The 19,023-nt window shown below is 41.1% G+C and overlaps 1 protein-coding gene across 2 annotated transcripts in view; it reads left to right on the forward strand.

The window, feature by feature from the left end:
* Positions 1 to 19,023, forward strand: part of LOC117524075 (inactive dipeptidyl peptidase 10-like) — a 643,233-nt gene that overhangs the window by 276,819 nt on the left and 347,391 nt on the right. The window contains exon 1 of one of the 2 annotated variants that reach the window (XM_034185801.1): positions 1,860 to 2,121. The exons of the other annotated variant lie outside the window; for it this stretch is intronic. Coding sequence (XP_034041692.1) covers positions 2,065 to 2,121 — 57 coding nt within the window. The 5' untranslated portion in view covers positions 1,860 to 2,064. Of the gene's footprint in view, positions 1 to 1,859; positions 2,122 to 19,023 lie in introns of those variants that run through there. 2 annotated transcript variants of the gene reach the window in all.

Below are 19,023 nucleotides of genomic sequence, written 5' to 3' on the forward strand. Positions count from 1 at the left end.
TGCAAGAACTGGGACATTTTCAGCTTTCAAGAATTGTGTACAGATCCTTGCAACATGGGACCGTGCATTATCCTGCTGCAACATGAGGTGATGCTCTTGGATGTATGGCACAACAATGGGCCTCAGGATCTCGTCACGGCATCTCTGTGCATTCAAAATGCCATCAATAAAATGCACCTGTGTTCTTCGTCCATAACAGACGCCTGCCCATACCATAACCCCACCGCCACCATGGGCCACTCGATCCACAACATTGACATCAGAAAACCGCTCACCCACACGACGCCACACACGCTGTCTGCCATCTGCCCTGAACAGTGTGAACCGGGATTCATCCATGAAGAGAACACCTCTCCAACGTGCCAAACGCCAGCGAATGTGAGCATTTGCCCACTCAAGTCGGTTACGACGACGAACTGGAGTCAGGTCGAGACCCCGATGAGGACGACGAGCATGCAGATGAGCTTCCCTGAGACGGTTTCTGACAGTTTGTGCAGAAATTCTTTGGTTATGCAAACCGATTGTTTCAGCCGTTGTCCGAGTGGCTGGTCTCAGATAATCTTGGAGGTGAACATGCTGGATGTGGAGGTCCTGGGCTGGTGTGGTTACACGTGGTCTGCGGTTGTGAGGCTGGTTGGATGTACTGCCAAATTCTCTGAAACACCTTTGGAGACGGCTTATGGTAGAGAAATGAACATTCAATACGCGAGCAACAGCTCTGGTTGACATTCCTGCTGTCAGCATGCCAATTGCACACTCCCTCAAATCTTGCGACATCTGTGGCATTGTGCTGTGTGATAAAACTGCACCTTTCAGAGTGGCCTTTTATTGTGGGCAGTATAAGGCACACCTGTGCACTAATCATGGTGTCTAATCAGCATCTTGATATGGCCCACCTGTGAGGTGGGATGGATTATCTCAGCAAAGGAGAAGTGCTCACTATCACAGATTTAGACTGGTTTGTGAACAATATTTGAGGGAAATGGTGATATTGTGTATGTGGAAAAAGTTTTAGAGCTTTGAGTTCATCTCATACAAAATGGGAGCAAAACCAAAAGTGTTGCGTTTATATTTTTGTTGAGTGTATGAGCAAAAGGTGGAGTAGCGTCCAACCCAATCTCATGCTGAGCGGCTGAATGTCTGGCAACAAGAAATGTGTTCATTCTGTGCACTGATGCATGTTTTCTTTCTAATCTGAGTTTTCAGCCACATGAAATCGTGTCTTAACACTCTGAACAATGCTGTCTGCTAAACTCCTCGCTGACTTTGATAAGGTTTGGTAAGGTTCACAGGTGGCGTTTCACTCTTAAGTATTCCAAACTCCGATTCAGTTGCATTCGGAGCAAAGTGATGCGTTTATCTGGCTGCGCTGAGCCCCGCTGAATCCGGTTTTATTGACCGCTTAAGCTCCTCGCTTAAGGCCAAGTCAAAGCTCCGGGATTCCAACAAAACAACATGCTTTTCAGCTGCCTGTTTCACTGTGGAACAACCAGAGCTGGCGTGCTGTTTGCGCCTGTGCGCACTGAGGATGAATGGATGCGCGTTCAGCACCGCGGACAGCGCCGCCGTCACCGACACCACTCCAGCTGTCAATCACCGCATCTGACGCGTGTGATCGAGGTCCGACAAACCCCCTGCTCTCTGGAAAACCATCACAAGACCACTTGAGTGCACTCCTCCTCCTCCTGTCCCTCCTCCTCCTCCTCCTCCTCATCATCATCACAAACACCAGTGGGGGATTCGGGCGCAGAGTTCTCACCGCCCCGTTTCACGCGCAGCTAAATTGTGCTAAATCGTGAGAACACTTCTCCTTTCTCGGTCGTACGAGGAGCGCAACGGATCGACTCCCCTGCTCCCTTTTCCCGACGTGCACGCACGGACTCCTCCTCGCGCCTCTCCTCCATCCTGTTTGAGATTCCACGGCTTCTCCACTGCATCCGTCCATTTTCTCACTTATTCCGCGCACAGTCTGGATCTTGCCGTTTTTTGTTGGTGTTTGGGTCCGAGCCAGTCAGTGAAGTTGATCACACGAGGAGTTTTTATTTATTTGTTTGTTTATTTACAATGACAGCTACCAAGGAGCAGCCGAACCAGAGACCCAGTCAGTCGCAACAGGATGAGGTGGGATTTTTTTTTCTTGCTTCTTTGAGATCGTGTTCTTGCTGTTACTGTTCGACTAATCTCAGTTGAATAATTGCTGGAAATGATTTGCAGGGACAGCTGGGTTACAATTAATTATCTCATAATTGGGAATTTTGTATTTCCGTTCATTTCCAGCTGCAGATTTGTGGTTATAGAGCCAGGAACTGCTGCTCAGTGTCTGTTTTGACGGCAGCAACATTAATCTTACCCTGGCTCTGACCCTCATCTGTCACAGAAAATGGAGAAAACTTTATATCTGCGCTTAAAAAAAATCTAAACTGATGTGCAGTTTGGGCTCAGGTTTTAATTTTTGTGCAAGCAGAGTGGAAGCCGATGCAGCAGAAAAGGGGCTCTGGGATAATGCAAACCTCCACTAACTGACACAAGACTTGCTTTCAGTTTGGTTGCTTGTGCTTGTGACCTCATAAAGCAGATTAGGTTTACAGCCACAGGACTGGTGCTGAAACGTACACTGAAAAAATATGACTCATTGGATGAACTCAGCTCAATTCTGGACAAGATTTGCCTCCAGGACACATAAAAATTAAATTAAATTTCATTGTGTGGATATACTTTGAGTTTGGCCTGCACATATTTATGGGATGCAAATCCTGCACAAAATTGATTGAGTTTATCCAGTGAGTCTTTTGAAATTGTGCAGCTTTTTTATTCATTACAATGTTTTTATTTTTGTTCAAGATTCAGACAAAAATCAGTTTGCAGTAAGACCATAATTGAATACAATTGTAATATCTATCTATCTATCTATCTATCTATCTATCTATCTATCTATCTATCTATCTATCTATCTATCTATCTATCTATCTATCTATCTATCTATCTATCTATCTATCTATCTATCTATCTATCTATCTATCTATCTATCTATCTATCTATCTATCTATCTATCTATCTATCTATCTATCTATCTATCTATCTATCTATCTATCTATCTATCTATCTATCTATCTATCTATCTATCTATCTATCTATCTATCTATCTATCTCCTTCCTTCCTTCCTTCCTTCCTTCCTTCCTTCCTGTTAGAGTGGCATACTTGTGACACCATACATAAAAATCATGATGGTGCATTGAGCAAGGTCATTAATCCCCAATTTGGTATGTAGTTGCAGTATCATTCACTCACTCACTCACTCATCTTCAATCGCTTACTCCAATTCAGGGTCACAGGGGTCTGGAGCCTATTCCAGCAGTCATAGGGCATGAGGCGGGGTTCACCCTGGACAGGGTGCCAGTTTGTCGCAGTGCCACATATAGACAAACAAACACATTCACACCCGCACGCACACCTACAGACAATTTAAAGTTTCCAATCCACCTAAACTGCATGTCTTTGGATGTGGGAGGAAGCCGGAGCACCCGGAGAGAACCCACGCAAAAACGGGAACATGCAAACACCACACAGAAAGGCCACAGGTGGGAATGGATTCCATGACCGTCTTGCTGTGAGGCAACAGTGCTAACCACTAATCCACTGTGCTGCCATAGTTTGTCTTTTCTCATGAAAATTTCACAGTAAAATGTAAGAAAAAGTGGTGTACAAAAATCAGTACATATCATGCATTTTCTGCTGGGAGGAAGCAGTGCCATCATCAACACCAAGATGGTGGGTCACCCAAGTTTATGCAAGATGTGGTAAATAATGTTTTAATTATTATTATTACCCTAACATAACCCTAACCTAACCAAAATGTCATACATATGGGAAAAGCATGTTACAAGTGCACTTATGAATTTGTAAGAATTTGCAAGGAATTTAGCGCTTGACTTGTAATATATCATGAGAAAATGAAAATATGTTGTCAGATGAGCGTCTTGCATGGCAGCATCCTGACATCGGTGTGAGTGACTGTGTGGATGAGTGAATGTCAGCCATTATGTTTTATAAAATGCTTTGAGCTTCTGCATCAGATGGAAAAGCACACTGAAGGTAGTCTATTTTAATACAGATGAATAAAAGTAAGTTTCAGATTATTGAAGGGAACTGGAGATTATTCAGTGAATGTAAATACAAGTTTGAATATTGATGTAAACAACTTAAAAAAATTTCATCACTTCATTGTTCCAAGGGTATTTTTAAACATCTGGTGACCTATAGGAGCTTATACAAAATGTAATGTTCTTTGCCGAGGAAGGACCCATCACAATTTCTTTCCTTTGAGATTTGTCCTTTCGTTCTTGTTATTGCAGCAGATAACTGAAACAATCATGCAAATGGTGATAAAAGCATCAAATTTGGCAGAAATACTCCTTAGACACTCCTCTTTTGAAAAAACCTATTGGCCACTTGACTTTTCAACCGGTGGTCAGGTAGTGGTCAATTGAAGAATTACACAGAGGTCAAAATTAAAAGATGCTCCAATCATATTGAAAAATGTTCCACATTATTTGCCTGATCATAAAGATTCCAAAAAGGTATAGTTTGGACTACCTGTGACTGATTTCTATGGAGTTACGGGATTAAAAACAGCAAGAATGGTGACAAAGCTCAGTTTCATTTTGTACAGGGGTCAAAAGTTGAAGTTGCTCCAATTTTGGTAAAATGTGATGCAAATTATTGGTTGAGCTAATAGGATTAATAAATGGAATAGTTTTGACAGTGTTGAATGCTTGGTCTCCAAAGTAAAGGTCAAACAAGGTCTACGTCTATTGGATTCTATGACATGTGAAATATATTGCCCCGTAACGTGATAAGTAAGGATGATACATGGTCCAAACTATTCCTTTTTTAAACCGTGTTAACTCAACTAGTAATTTGCATCACTTTTTACCAAAATTGGAGCAACTTTAACTTTTTTGACCCCTGTACAAATTGACATTAACCTCTCACCATTCTTGCTGTTTTTAATCCCATAACTCCATAGAATTCAGTTACAGACCATCCAAACCATACCTTTTTGGAATCTTTATGATCAGGCAAATAATGTGGCATAGGTTTCAATATGATTGGAGCATCTTTTAATTTTGACTCCTGTGTAATTCTTCAATTGACCTCTACCTGAATGCCAAGTGAAAATTCAAGTGGCCAATCAGTTTTTTCAAAAGAGGATTGTCTGAGGACTATTTCTGCCAAATTTGATGCTTTTATCAAAATTTGCAGGATTCCACTCTAAATATTCTCTTATCTGCTGCACTACGTATGTGACTGTGGTCAAAACAGAAATATGTGCAAAAGGATGGAGAGAAGCGATCACTCATTAGGTCACAGAATTGAGTGCAACATCCCGCTTCTCAGATGTGTTAAGTGAAATGTGTGAAAGCATTCAGGTGCTGTACTGCTGGTGGTTTGCACCTTGTCTCCATCAGCATCAATTTTGTGCACTGATGATACAGTGCAAGTGGTGATGGAGCTGCATATGGCAACAGTGAAACAATCCAGCTATCATCATGCTCAGCCTGCAGACTGTCAGCTGTCATAGTGGATCACAGTATCCTTGCATCCTGTGAACACCAGTGATGTTAGAAGAGCAGGAGGAGAGCACAGGATGCATTGCAATTCATCCACTGCTTCCTCCCCTCAGCTGCCCCTGACACCTTGGAAGAGAACAGTCGTGAAAAATCACTTTGTTAACACAAAAAGAAAGACACTATCTCCGCATTTTCCCTTCATCCTCTCTCACACTTCCACCTGAGGATTCTGTCTGTAATCCAGACACGGTCAGATAGCCTTTGTTGGACAAAGTAGCTGCATTTATAGGAAGGTCTCCAGTCAGAACATTCATTCAGATCAGTAAATCCACATGTATCATTTACTGTAAATGTGCGTTATAAGAACATAACATTGTGACCACCTGCCTAGTATTGTGTAGGTCCAACTTTTGCTGCCAGAACAGCCTCAACACACTAAGCCATGGACTGCACTACACCTGTGAAGTTTAGCTCACTTGATCTGGACTCTGTGTGTGTGTGTGTGTGGGGGGGGGGGGGGGGCACAAGGTGTGCAGAAGTGGAGGTGTCGATCTCTTTTTTTGTCTGCATATTGTTGTATGCATGTATCTATCAGAGGATGCATAATCTTTTCCAAAAATGGTTACAAATTAAATTTAAATTAAATTTCAAAGTAAAACTGCTGACAGTTGCTGACTGACTGTGGTGTGTTGTGTATACACTCCAAATTAACAATGTTTACTTTCATTGTTTTTTTGCAATACACACACACACACACACACACACACACACACACACACACACACATACGAGGGCTGTCAATAAAGTATAGGTCCTTTTTATTTTTTTCAAAAACTATATGGATTTCATTCATATGTTTTTACGTCAGACATGCTTGAACCCTCGTGCACATGCGTGAGTTTTTCCACGCCTGTCGGTGACGTCATTTGCCTGTGAGCACTCCATGTGGGAGGAGTCGTCCAGCCCCTCCTCGGAATTCCTTTGTCTGAGAAGTTGCTGAGAGACTGGTGCTTTGTTTGATCAAAATGTTTTCTAAACCTGTGAGGCACATCGAAGTGGACACGGTTCGAAAAATTAAGCTGGTTTTCTGTGAAAATTTTAACGGCTGATGAGAGATTTTGAGGTGATACTGTCGCTTTAAGGACTTCCCACGGTGCGAGACGTCGCGCAGTGCTCTCAGGCGCCGTCGTCAGCCTGTTTCAAGCTGAAAACCTCCACATTTCAGGCTCTATTGATCCAGGACGTCGTGAGAGAACAGAGAAGTTTCAGAAGAAGTCGGTTTCAGCATTTTATCCGGATATTCCACTGTTAAAGGAGATTTTTTTAATGAAAGACGTGCGGACGGGTCCGCACGTCGGGACGCAGCCGGTGCGGTTTGGCGGCACAGGAAAAACCCCTCCGTGTTGATAACCATTTGTAAAATCCAGGCGGCTTTTGAAGGCTTTCAGTGGAGTGAGTATATGAGAAATTGTTTAACAGCTGGACATGTTCCAACTTGTCCTTAAGGCTTCCAACAGAGGTGTTTTTCCTGTGGCGGAGCATCGCGGCGGCTGCGAGCCGACGCTGCAATCCGTCCGCACGTCTTTCATTAAAAAAATCTCCTTTAACAGTGGAATATCCGGATAAAATGCTGAAACCGACTTCTTCTGAAACTTCTCTGTTCTCTCACGATGTCCTGGATCAATAGAGCAAAAATAGTTAGCACTTCTTCTTTTTTTAATATATATTGCAACTGTTATTGATTTAATTTCTTGGTAATTTTATGGAAAGATTTAAGATTCAAGGAAACTCTTCCCAATTGGGGCAATTTAAAGACATTATTCATGTTGTATTTCAATTGATGCTTTAATAAATTTATTATATTCTGTATGGTGTTTATTTTTTGGCCCCTTTTAAACTATTATAATTGTAAATGTGATATAATGAGAGAGAAATAAAATGCTGGATGATGTGGATAGAATAAATCATGAATGCAAGTGGTTAGTAAGGATGAAGTGAGGGCAGCTATGAAGAGGATGAAGAGTGGAAAGGCAGTTGGTCCAGATGACATTCTAGTGGAGGCATGGAAATGTCTAGGAGAGATGGCAGTGGACTTTCCAACCAGATTGTTTAATAACATCTTGGAAAGTAAGAGGGTACCTGAGGAGTGGAGACGAAGTGTGCTGGTTCCTATTTTTAAGAGCAAGGATAATGTGCAGAGCTGCAGTAACTACAGAGGCATAAATTAATCAGACACAGCATGAAGTTATGGGAAAGTAGTCAAATCTAGGCTTAGAAAACAGGTGAAGATCTGTGAGCGGCAATATGGTTTCATGCTGAGAAAGAGCACTACAGATGCAATGTTTGCTCTGAGAATACTGATGGAGAAGTGCAGAGAAGGCCAGAAGGAGTTACATTGTGTGTTTGTGTATTCAGAGAAAGCTTATGACAGGGTGCCAAGAGAAGAGTTGTGATTGTGAGTTGATCTTTTCGTGGTGACCAAAGCAGTATACATGCTACAATCTTTGCCGAGAACAACACAACACAAGAACAACACAAGCTACTTTTCATGTTGTAGTAATGAATGATTTTCATGACTAAAACTGTGAAAAAAAAGTTCATTATGTACAAATGTACATAGGATTACAGCTGCCAGCACAAGTGTAGGCTGATTGCTTTGTCTCTGTGATAAGCAAACAGTTTTTGGCTGAGATACCATTATGAAGAAGATTTCACATGATGCTGCATTTTCTCTTTAAGAATTTCTATGCCTGATTGCAGCATGACAAGCGCACATATCTGTTTTCACCTAAAGCACTGAGCATCTGAGACCATCAGCTGTAGATTTCCTTCTATCAGTCTAAAGCCTTCTGGTCGATGAGACCAACATGAATGATGCAGATTTTTTTCTTTCACCATGGGCCTTCTGGGAGATGTGACTCTTAAACGGACTGCCAAATATATTCTGCCTCTTCCCTGCTGAATCCAGCCGGTCCTATTACTCCAAGAAATCAAAACCTCAGCTCGTAATTGAGTTTCTGTGCCTATAATATGAGCTGGCCCCGTGAGATGTGCTTGAAATATGATACCTGTTCAATACCTGCTCGTCTGAAAGAGTTATCTTGTTGGTGGGAGTGGCGTTCGCTGATATAATTAGAGATGATGCTGTATGGTCGCAGTGTTACTCGAGCCTGGTGCTGCTGCTTCTGGAGACACTCTGAGTGATTTGAAACCTGCGTGTAGCTGCCTACTCTTCCACTTTGTGGCACATGTGAATTTATTTAATAACACCTTGATGATTCCAAAGCAACTCTGTACCATTCACATTTGGACTGATCATGAATTTTCAGCCTATCAGATGGTGTTTTGTGACTTTAAGTAGCGTACCGAAGAACCACGCCCACCTTGTGCTTTTAGTTTTGTTGTATCGTGCAACTCTGCTACTTTTATTTCTATGCCACCTATATCGTTTGATCAAAGTCATCATTTTTCTTACTGGTTTTCTTTGTGTGACAAATTTCCTCACTTTGGTTCAGGTGATCTCTCTCATGTTTGGCTGGTGTGAACACTGAGATCAAACAAGCATTCACAGTCTAGCAGGTTGTCTAAGTACACTGTGACTGTAAAGTTGATGCCCTAAAGTGTCACATTCCAACTTTCAAGTGTGCAAGTAAAGTCAATTTAAAATTTATCATATTTTCTGGAGTATAAGTCACATCTGACAAATATATATATATATTCTTGAAAAGAAAAAAAACATACATAAGTTGCACTGGAACATAAATCACACTGAAGTATGAGTCAGATATTTTTCTCTGTGTATTATCTACTCTTTAATTAGGGATTTTTGTGCATTGTTCTATTGTACTTTTTATTATTGGCATTTGTACTTTTATTAGACTTTTTTGTTTAGTACTTTGATTCCTAGAAATGTCTGATCTTATTAGTCATTAGAATTATTATTATTAATAAGTAATTTTGATTTTTGCTATATAAGTCACACCGGAGTATAAGTCCCAAATTACTGATAACCCACCCCCCCAAAACAAATATGACTTATACCACAGAAAATATGGTATTTATATCACACATTCAGACAATTACTGTTAACCAAAGTGCTGTACCTAGGCCATAAATAAATGCTATGAACCAAAACAGATAACTAAAAACACACAGAAAGCAACTTATAACAACACAGACGAAACACCAGGTGGACTGGCTCGGTATTACGGGAGGGTTCAAATGCATAAAAATAAAAGTGGGCTTTACACAGACTTGAGGATGTGGATGGATGAATAAATTGTTTTTTTTTTTTTTTTTTTTTTTCTACAGAAGAAGAAGAACGGGGAAATCTGTGAAATTCTGCCACGTGATACGCTCAAATATTTTCATAATTTTTCCATTTTCTATTTACTTATGTCCTGTGCTTCAGATTTGTGAGTTTTGATGATTACTTTGAGATACTGTGAGTCCCTAAATAACAACACTTGTCTATTTGCTTTGAGCACTTTAGTAGTGGTTAGCAAAGCCTGTTAGCTTTGGCTCCCACTAGCTTTTTTGTTATTTGGTTTAGAGTTAATTCCTAATGAATGCTGTGAAAACGGAAAGTTGATAGGACTAATATTTTTTGGAGAAATTGGTACTTTTAGCTAACCAGTAAACAGTGGACATTGTGCACCATGCAGTGCATCATGGGAGTTTGGGGTTTTAAATGTTATTGTGGTTCGTGTTAGTTTATCAGTGTTGTTAGTGTTACTGAATGATTGTGTTTTGGTAGTTCAATTGGTTTAGTCAGTTTAGTTAAGTGTCATGTTGTCATTACCATGATTGAAAAGAGAATTGCTTTTGATGTCTTCCACCACCGTCTCTGTTTGCTTACAGCAGAATGCAGAAAAAACAAAAAAGCTCTGCATGCACGTGACTGGGGACAGCTGGCATTTGTCGCTTTGGGTCAAGGGTGAATGGCACCAAAACAGAATGTTGATAGAACTAATATTTTTGGAGAAGCTACAGATATTAGCTAACGTTGCACATGCAAATATCAGCACCTCTAAAATAATAAAACCCTCAATGGCTTTAAAAGGATTTTAGTATTTTGCACAATTGTGATGCAGCGAGCAAGGTTGTAAAAGTTGGTGTAAGAGCAGTGCTTCTTCAACGCCAAAGCTATTACTGTCCCAGGCAGTACTCAAAGTTCCTTGGCAGGCTTTTAACAGGGTTACTGTTCATTAAAGTTGTATGACGATGCTGACAGAATTACAAATAAGGAAAGCACTACGGGATCTTTAAATAATGGGTGAAGGAAAGCCTTGGTTGCTTTAGTATCAGCATTGTGGAGGAGCAGTTAATTCTTTTATTGCCATTAAACAGGTAACTGAGGATAAACCCAAACAGTGTTAGCTGTAATGTGTGGAGGATTGTTGAGAAACTACCCAAACAGTAATTAGGAAACCTAGTGAAAAGGTTGACCCCAGCCTGGACTGTCATCCTCTCCATTCGGTTCAGTTTATGGAGAGGGCATACCTTATGGTGTTGAGTGCTGCAGCAATGTTAGGCCTTCATTATATTTTTCATTTGTGCTATTCGCTGAACTGGTTGACATACCTGTAAAATTTTATGCATTATCCTTGGAAAAAAAGGCTCAGTCTTATTTATTTATTTTTTTTTTTGTCCAACATTCAAGTAATAGGCTGCAGATATTTGTTGGGGAAATTGAAGATGTTTAGTACTCATGCGCCTACACACTTCAACATTTATCACTGCCACATGGTTTGCAGCCACAATATTAGGATCATGTGAGTGAGGCAAAATACGTACCTTCAGGCCTATATGTAGCTGGAAAATGACACAGTATCTGTAATTTTGCCTCTGTGCAACACCACATGGTGGCTGATAAGGGCCACAATGTTTTCAAATTATGACAACACTAGCAAATGAAGAAAACATTTACAAATACAAATACACACCTGCATCAATTTAGCAATAGGTAGTTGCATCAAAAAGCCTTTTGCAAACTGAAAAAAAATGCTTGCAGGCATAAACAATACAAATACACGTAACAATTTGATGATGCAAATTCAGACAGTGAATGCAAAACACAGTGTGGAAGTACTCAGCAAAAAGAAAAAAAAAAAGACATTTCTGCCAGGGGGACTTTAACTGACTTCCATTGTTCAATTCATTGCAAATAAAACAATAAAATATATAATATAGCTATCCTTAGAATAAAATCAATAAACCTACTCAGCTGTGCTGAGCAGGTTGAGATGAAGAGCAGAGCACTGCTATGCATTGCAAATAATAGAATAAAATGTGAAACTATAGCCAGCGTGAGAGGAAAATCATCAATAAGATAAATAATTAGACACTCAGCTCTGCTGAACAGGAACAATAGAGTGGACTGCTGTCCGCCATTCCTGCATTTAAGGCCTGCAAAACATTCCAAATACTTTGGGACACTAAAGCATTTGCCACTTGTAATGTTACTATTCCTTCTCACAGCACTTAAAAGATGTTGAGGACAGCAAGCAATGAAGCTTTTCAGGTGTTTTTGTTGCGACAGGCCCGGGAACTGAAACTAACTTGAATGCAATGAGGCAGGAAATGATAAAGAACTGATTATTGTAATGGTGTTTAGGATATAGTTGGTGTGGTGGAGACCAGGAGTTGAAGGCACTGGAGGACGGGTTGCGGGTGCAGGAAACCAGACAGGTTTGGTGGCTGCAGACTGCACAAAAGACAAACACAAAACTTAGAATAACTAAGGAAAAATCCAAACGGGGAAAAACACAGACAAGAATCAATAAATTGCGCAACACTAAACATGAGGCCAGTATTACCACTCCGGAGATGGAAAGATCTGGCAGCGTCCTACTGTTCAGCTGAGGCTTAAGTAGTACGCCGCTGACTGATGCAAGTGTACCGCAACCACAGGTATAGATGATGATCAGCTCCACTGACAGAGAAGTACAGGAAGGAGGGGAGAACAACAAAAGGAGCCACACCGATTCTCCAGACCACAAGAGTTATTTTGTTCCATTTTTTCTGCAAACATGTCTTAGGGCCCCTTCATACACAACACGATTGAGGTAGAATGGAACATGAAGGAGGAGTCAAATAACACTCGAGAAAAATCAGAGCCGCCTCAAACGCCTCGTACAGCTGTCGCGACAACCATTCGCACACACCAGCGGCGGAAAGAATGCCCTGCGAGTGGCCATTCGACTCCTCTCTTGGCAGGTGTCGACCAAATTCCAAGTGTTGCACATGAACATTGAACACTACTCGTTGGACACTTAGAAAAGGCAGAGCTATTTGCTTTCCCAGCACGAGAGTAGACAGCAGGTGACCACAACTGACCTGTCTATGAAATCTGTGTAAGTGCCCCATGAGTGTGCCATAACCTAGCAACACACATGGGTGTGACTGTGCCGAACCCTCCCACACACACACACACCATGAATCCAACATTGTCAGTTGTCGCTGAGGGTCCCGGAGTCCGGTCACTGTACAGCACAGTGCGCTGCTGGAACAGTTGATCGTTATGTACTGCAACGCAGCTGTTGAACACGAAATGCACATGTGTGGGTGGGTGTTCATGCCCTCATGACATGCTGATAATTACGTACCGACACGATCACATGAGGACAGGTGCGCGGCATGGTGTGAAGCCGGCTGAGCAGGCTGATGTTACTTCTACCATGTAAGTTGTAGTTTACATGACAGAAAGAGTGGAGATTAAATAACACAAATAAGGGTAAAGGCATGAATTCATTCATTTGTGATCGCTTTGCTCGTATGCTTTGCTCATACGCTTTGCTGTGGATATATAGCGCCTGTCAGCTGACCGCCAACTGAAAGCTGGTGTGAACGTGCACGCAAAGGTGTTAGATTACAAACACAGACATCAGACAGATGCAGAATAAACAAATAGCAATACATACATCAAATAAAAATCACAGAATGAAGGAACAGAGAGTGAGCCTTTTTGTTCTGTGAGCTGCCGTGACCCGCAGACAGAGGTGGGCATGTCCCCCTGTGACATGCAGCTGTTCAGATATCTGTGCTCACAAATCACAGGTGGGGAACACCTGTACTGGCTTGTAGGATATGAAGTCACATAATGACAGCATGAAGCGCAGACGTTGGCATGCTGTCCTCGTGTGGAATAAATCAAAACACATATTCCTTCAGCTGACCACAGCCTCAACGCACTGCAACGCTGGTGAATATGATGCCATACAGGTAATCACCCCACGGTATGCCCCCGCGAGGTGCGTGTCACTGTGGGATTTCCTCACATTCCTAATAATTAAAACACATATCACATTTGCAGCAGATCACTGCACGCTGGACATGCCATGACGGCTGAGGTGTTCATGATGCAAGAGCCTGGTGTCGACAGAACAGGCCGCCCCTAAAAATGAGTCCACCCTGCCTCCACTGTACATGCGTCATTTTGGGGCTCAACCACTCGTCTAAGACCGAGTCTCTTCACCAAAAGAGATCAAATGGATTAATGGGATTATTAACCCTCAGATGACAAGGTAAAACCTCTTAAATCATTCTAATGTTAGTCTTAAGCAGAAACAAGGCCATTTAAAGCAGAAACAAGGTGATACTCATGACGCTTTGAAATGACCGTTGCACAGTGAATGCATCAGCTAGCAGCTTGTGTAGCCGTGGCGCTCTGATTGCTTCCTCTGTCTTTTATGATGAAATAATGCTGAATTTTTGTGGAAATGATTGTTGTACAAAAGGTTCCGATATCTGTTGCTGAGATAGATGATGACTGGAGTGCAGTTTGAAGCAGAAACGAGGTGATAATTCATGAACCGTGGCTAATGAAGCATGCGCAGTGAAGGCAGGGTGAACCGATTTTTAGGGGGGAACCGTTTGGTCAACAACACCTGGTTTTCGTGACACGGGAGCCGACTCTTTATGAGATGAGCCCATCAGGTAATTCATGTAAAACATAGAAGGGAGAACAGTAATCCACCTCATTTCATTACTTCCTGGTGTATGTCTAGGTAGAGGCTAAATCTGCTCTTTATAACAGGAATTAAGTATTATAGATTCAACTCCAACTTCAACTTATTTTCATTTATATAGCTCCAAATCACAACAGAGTTGCCTCAAAGCGCTTCACACAGGTAAGGTCTAACCTTACCTGTGTGATTTTACATTGTGGTGTTTTTAATTTTTTTTTCCTCTGCTGCTGTGTGCGCAACTTTCCACATGCTCACACTGTGTTCGTGCGTGCGAACATGGGCATGCACAAAACCGTCACCCCGTATCATGCACGCCTGTCCAACCATGCATCCCTCCTGACAGTAGGTGGAATGTTTCACGGTTCCCCATTTCGTTTTTGGTTCATGGATTTTCTTCTGGTTTCTGCATCTTTTGTGTTATGTGTGAAGGGGCCCTTAATTTATACAACAGTATGGGGATTTTGTTGTTGCATTTTTGCTTTGGGGACATATTAGGACTGCACACAGGCGAGTCCAATAGCCATACCAACTTCTTCTGCAGGTCATGCCTTTGTAGTGTGCGCAGGATGTGTTTTTGCATTGTCTTGTTGAAAAAAATACATAGCCTACCCTGAAAAAGATGTCTTAAAGGCAGCATATGTTGCTCCAAAAACTTAATGTATTTTTCTGCATTTCTGCAATGCTGTCACCACAAAAGTGTAACTTACGTTTGCCAAGAGCAGTGACACAACCCTGTACTATCACAGACCCTGACTTTTGGACTTCTTGCTGGTAACTGCCTGGATTGTCCTTTTTGTCTTTGGTCCAGAGCACATGACCTCTATTTCTTCCCAAAAAAATATCTGGAATACTTATTCTTCTAACCACAATACACATTTCCACTGTGCAATGGTCCAACCCACGTGCCTCGGAACTCAGAGATGTGATTCTAGACAAGGTTAACATAGAGATTCTTTTTTGCACAGTAGAGTTTTAAGTGGCATTTGTGACTGCAACTGCACATTGTAGTGGTTTGACAAAGGTTTCCCAAAGTAATCCCTTGCCCATGTGGTTACATCAGCTCTTGATGATGGATGGTTCTTGATGCAGTGCTGTCTGAGGGATTGGAGATCATGGGTGTTAGGTTTATGCCCTTGCCCTTTACTGACTGAAATTCCTCCACTTTCCTTAATTTGTTTCATGACATGAACTGTAGAGGGTGAAATATGCAACCACTTCCAGTCTTTCTTTGAGGAACATTGTTTTTAGCCATAAATTGCCTTTGTCCCAACTTATATTGAGAAATCAAATGAAGTCTTCCCACCTTTTTCTGATTTGGGCTTGTAAATCAAAACTGATTTTACACACTATAACCCTTCAACAGCTGTCATTCTGATGTCATTGACTTGTATTTTGGGTCTCTGTTTACCAGTGGCAGCTGGTGGTATTGATTTTTAAGACAGCGCATCTTCACTTCTTCATGAAGGGAGATTTGCTACAGGGCTACATTACTTTTCACCTAATAAACTGTGAACTGTATACAGTTAGACCTTGCTTACTCTCTCTCTCTGTCTCTCTCTCTCACTCACACAGACCTATCACCTATCATTCGATAACATTTAATCAATTGATGTATTGAAAGATCAGTGCAGTGCCTCTGTGCTGTTCAGGCAGCCCCACGACTCTGATAGACTGTATAGGAGTATGTCTCATGTATTTGAACCATTAGGTGAAGCTGTTGATGTCTGAAGTTGATCAGCTGCTGTTTCTTGTTTTGAATTCAGCCTGTGCGACTAGCTTTGATTCAAAAATTTCATTCAATGTTTTGAATAATCCAGAGTGCTTTGGCTGCAGTGTTTGCGTCACGTTGATATCTAATGTTATCAATCGATAACTTGGTACTGTAAATTACTTAGTCTTTATTAGACTTCTTGTTCTGAATTCAGCCTGTGAAACTAGCTTTGGTTTGTGTGCTGAAAGTTGTTGAGCCCCGTTATGAAGTTTCCCCCTCTCTCATTTATTTCAACAAAAAAGATTTAATATTATGTTTCTTGTCTCCACTGTAATGTAAATTCAAGATCATAAATTGAGATTTTTTTCAGTGTTTAAGTCGTAGGACCTCTTCATCTAGTAAAAAAAGTGACTTATAATCTGGAAAATGTAGTAAATAAAATGACAGTAAATAAAATTAAAACTACAAAGTGAAGTATTAAGACACTGACAGGTGCTTGCATACTCTGACTCTGTGCTAACTATACTTATTTATTAATTATGCTATAGTATGTAACCTTTTCTCAATATTTTGAGGGGGTGGTGCCGTAGTGCCTTCTAGTTTCCAGCCACCCCTGGTTTTTTGCAAACATGCAGAAAATGGGCTTGTTGCAGCACTCAGGACAGTCAAACAATGTGGCTGAGGTTGCTTTAGTTTGTCTGAAAGAATAGCCAGACTCATGTGACACAGGCCAGACTGACCAGGACTTACACAACAGTTTGACTGAGAGGTTGACCTCCTGCAGGAGCTCGTGTCCAAGTCAGACGAGTCATTAACTTGTATAGACTTTCCACCTGTTCTGACAGAGGGGCCTCCTTTGCTCTGTGAGTGGAGCTGTAGGCTCAGACTGCACCTGGGACAAAGGCAAGCGTTGAGAGAAATGGATGCCTCCTTTATTGGGAGTAAGAGGAGCACTTTCACTCGCTATGATCCCCTGGCCTTAGAAACTATAACTCAAGCTAAGGGAGATAAAGGTCCAGGAGACAGTGTCTACTTCATATGAGCCTCACAGGAAGAGCAGTGTGAGACAAGACTGAGGGAATAAGGAGGTTAAAGGAGTGGACGGACAGCAATATCAGGAAAGAAATGAAAGGAAAAATGGGGAGCTTATCTTCTACCTAACAAAAAGCAGCATGCAGTGCAGGTTTTGCTGGTTGTCACCTCATACGACTGCCATTTTCACACCTAAAACCTTTGTGAAGCACTGTGTGGTGACTTATGTTGTGATTTGATGCTATATAAATACACTTCATTAAACTGAACAGTACATGTATTTGTATTGAACTGTTTCGGTACGGGACGTTCGGTTCGATACAGGGCTGTGCACGGGTGAGTTTGCGTTGCGTGTGTTTACATTCAGTGTTGCCAACTTGGTGAGTTTTCTCACTTTCCAAACCCTCTTGACGACTTGTTTTCTGAAAAGCGACTAGCGACAAATCTAGCTACTTTTTCTGGCCTTACTGGAGACATTTCTGATGTTTGGTGACTGAAGGTGAAAGCCTCTGTTGTCACCGAGTGTCAGCAGGTCTCATTTGCTGCACTGTGATTAAATAGTCCCCAGACTTTGATAAGCGCTGGCCTTGAGAAGTTATTTTATTTTAATAAGTGATGGCCAATTTTAATGGCAAAATAAATAAACAAACCAAGAATCAAGTTTATTTGTGGTTCTAAATATTTTTAAGGTGATTTTGTTTTACTAATTTTTTGCATCTCCTACAATGTTTTTGTTTTCAAATCTTTATTTAAAAAGATATATTAACAAACATTAAGTGGACAGTTAATAGAAATAGATAGAAAATAAAATAAATTGTACAAAAGTAAAGGGATTCTTTAACATTAATTCTCTTTTAAAAAATTCCTTATAGAGGGTGACAGTTTTGGACAAGTTAATTTTTCTGGCAAAAATATGAAAGTTGAATAAAATTGAACATGGCTTCATGCTGGAGTTGTTGTGCTGTGCTTTACTTGTAGAAAGGTTTTTTCAAAGCTGTTTACTAGGAATTTGTTTTTATAATATTTCATACATTTGTTGTTCATTTGAGAACATTTTATTTAACTTATTACCAGGCAGCATTTTGCACTTATTTGATTTTCCTGTTTGTATGTTACAATAAATTGTTGGTTTAAACAAGCAAATTTAGGTTTTGCATTTTCTTCCCATACTGTACCGAAAATGAACCGAACCATGGCCTCAAAACCGAGGTACGTACCGAACCATGATTTTTGTGTATCGTTACACCCCTAACGTCAAGATTTGCACCTCCCCATGGACAGCGGCACATGTTCGACTGTTGACCAGCTGATGGAAAAGAAATCAGCAACTTCAGAAGCCAAAGAACCATGTTGAACACAGAACATATTGTTCACTAAATGAACCTGGCAAAACTGTATTCTGCAGACACTTGGGTAGCAAGCTAGCCAACACAGCAAGACAGTAATAGATGCAAGCGCACTGTTGAGTACAGATGTCCGAACATCATATACAGCAAATTTGCCAACATCATCTTGAATTCTTTCTTGGCTACACCTCAGTTGAAATGGGCTTGCCTATCTCATGATCATAAACTAGCAACTTGCCAACTTCACTGACAGCCTCACAACAAGGAAGCACAAGACAAAGTTATTGCTCCAAGAGCTGCACGGTTGAGTCGGCATCTGAACCCTTTTGCATTTCTGAGAACTCACCAAAGAGTAAAACCTGGTTAATTATTCAATTTTGTCCAGTTTCTTGCG

The sequence above is a fragment of the Thalassophryne amazonica genome, chromosome 14, assembly GCF_902500255.1.
Source record: "Thalassophryne amazonica chromosome 14, fThaAma1.1, whole genome shotgun sequence".
Taxonomy (NCBI): domain Eukaryota; kingdom Metazoa; phylum Chordata; class Actinopteri; order Batrachoidiformes; family Batrachoididae; genus Thalassophryne; species Thalassophryne amazonica.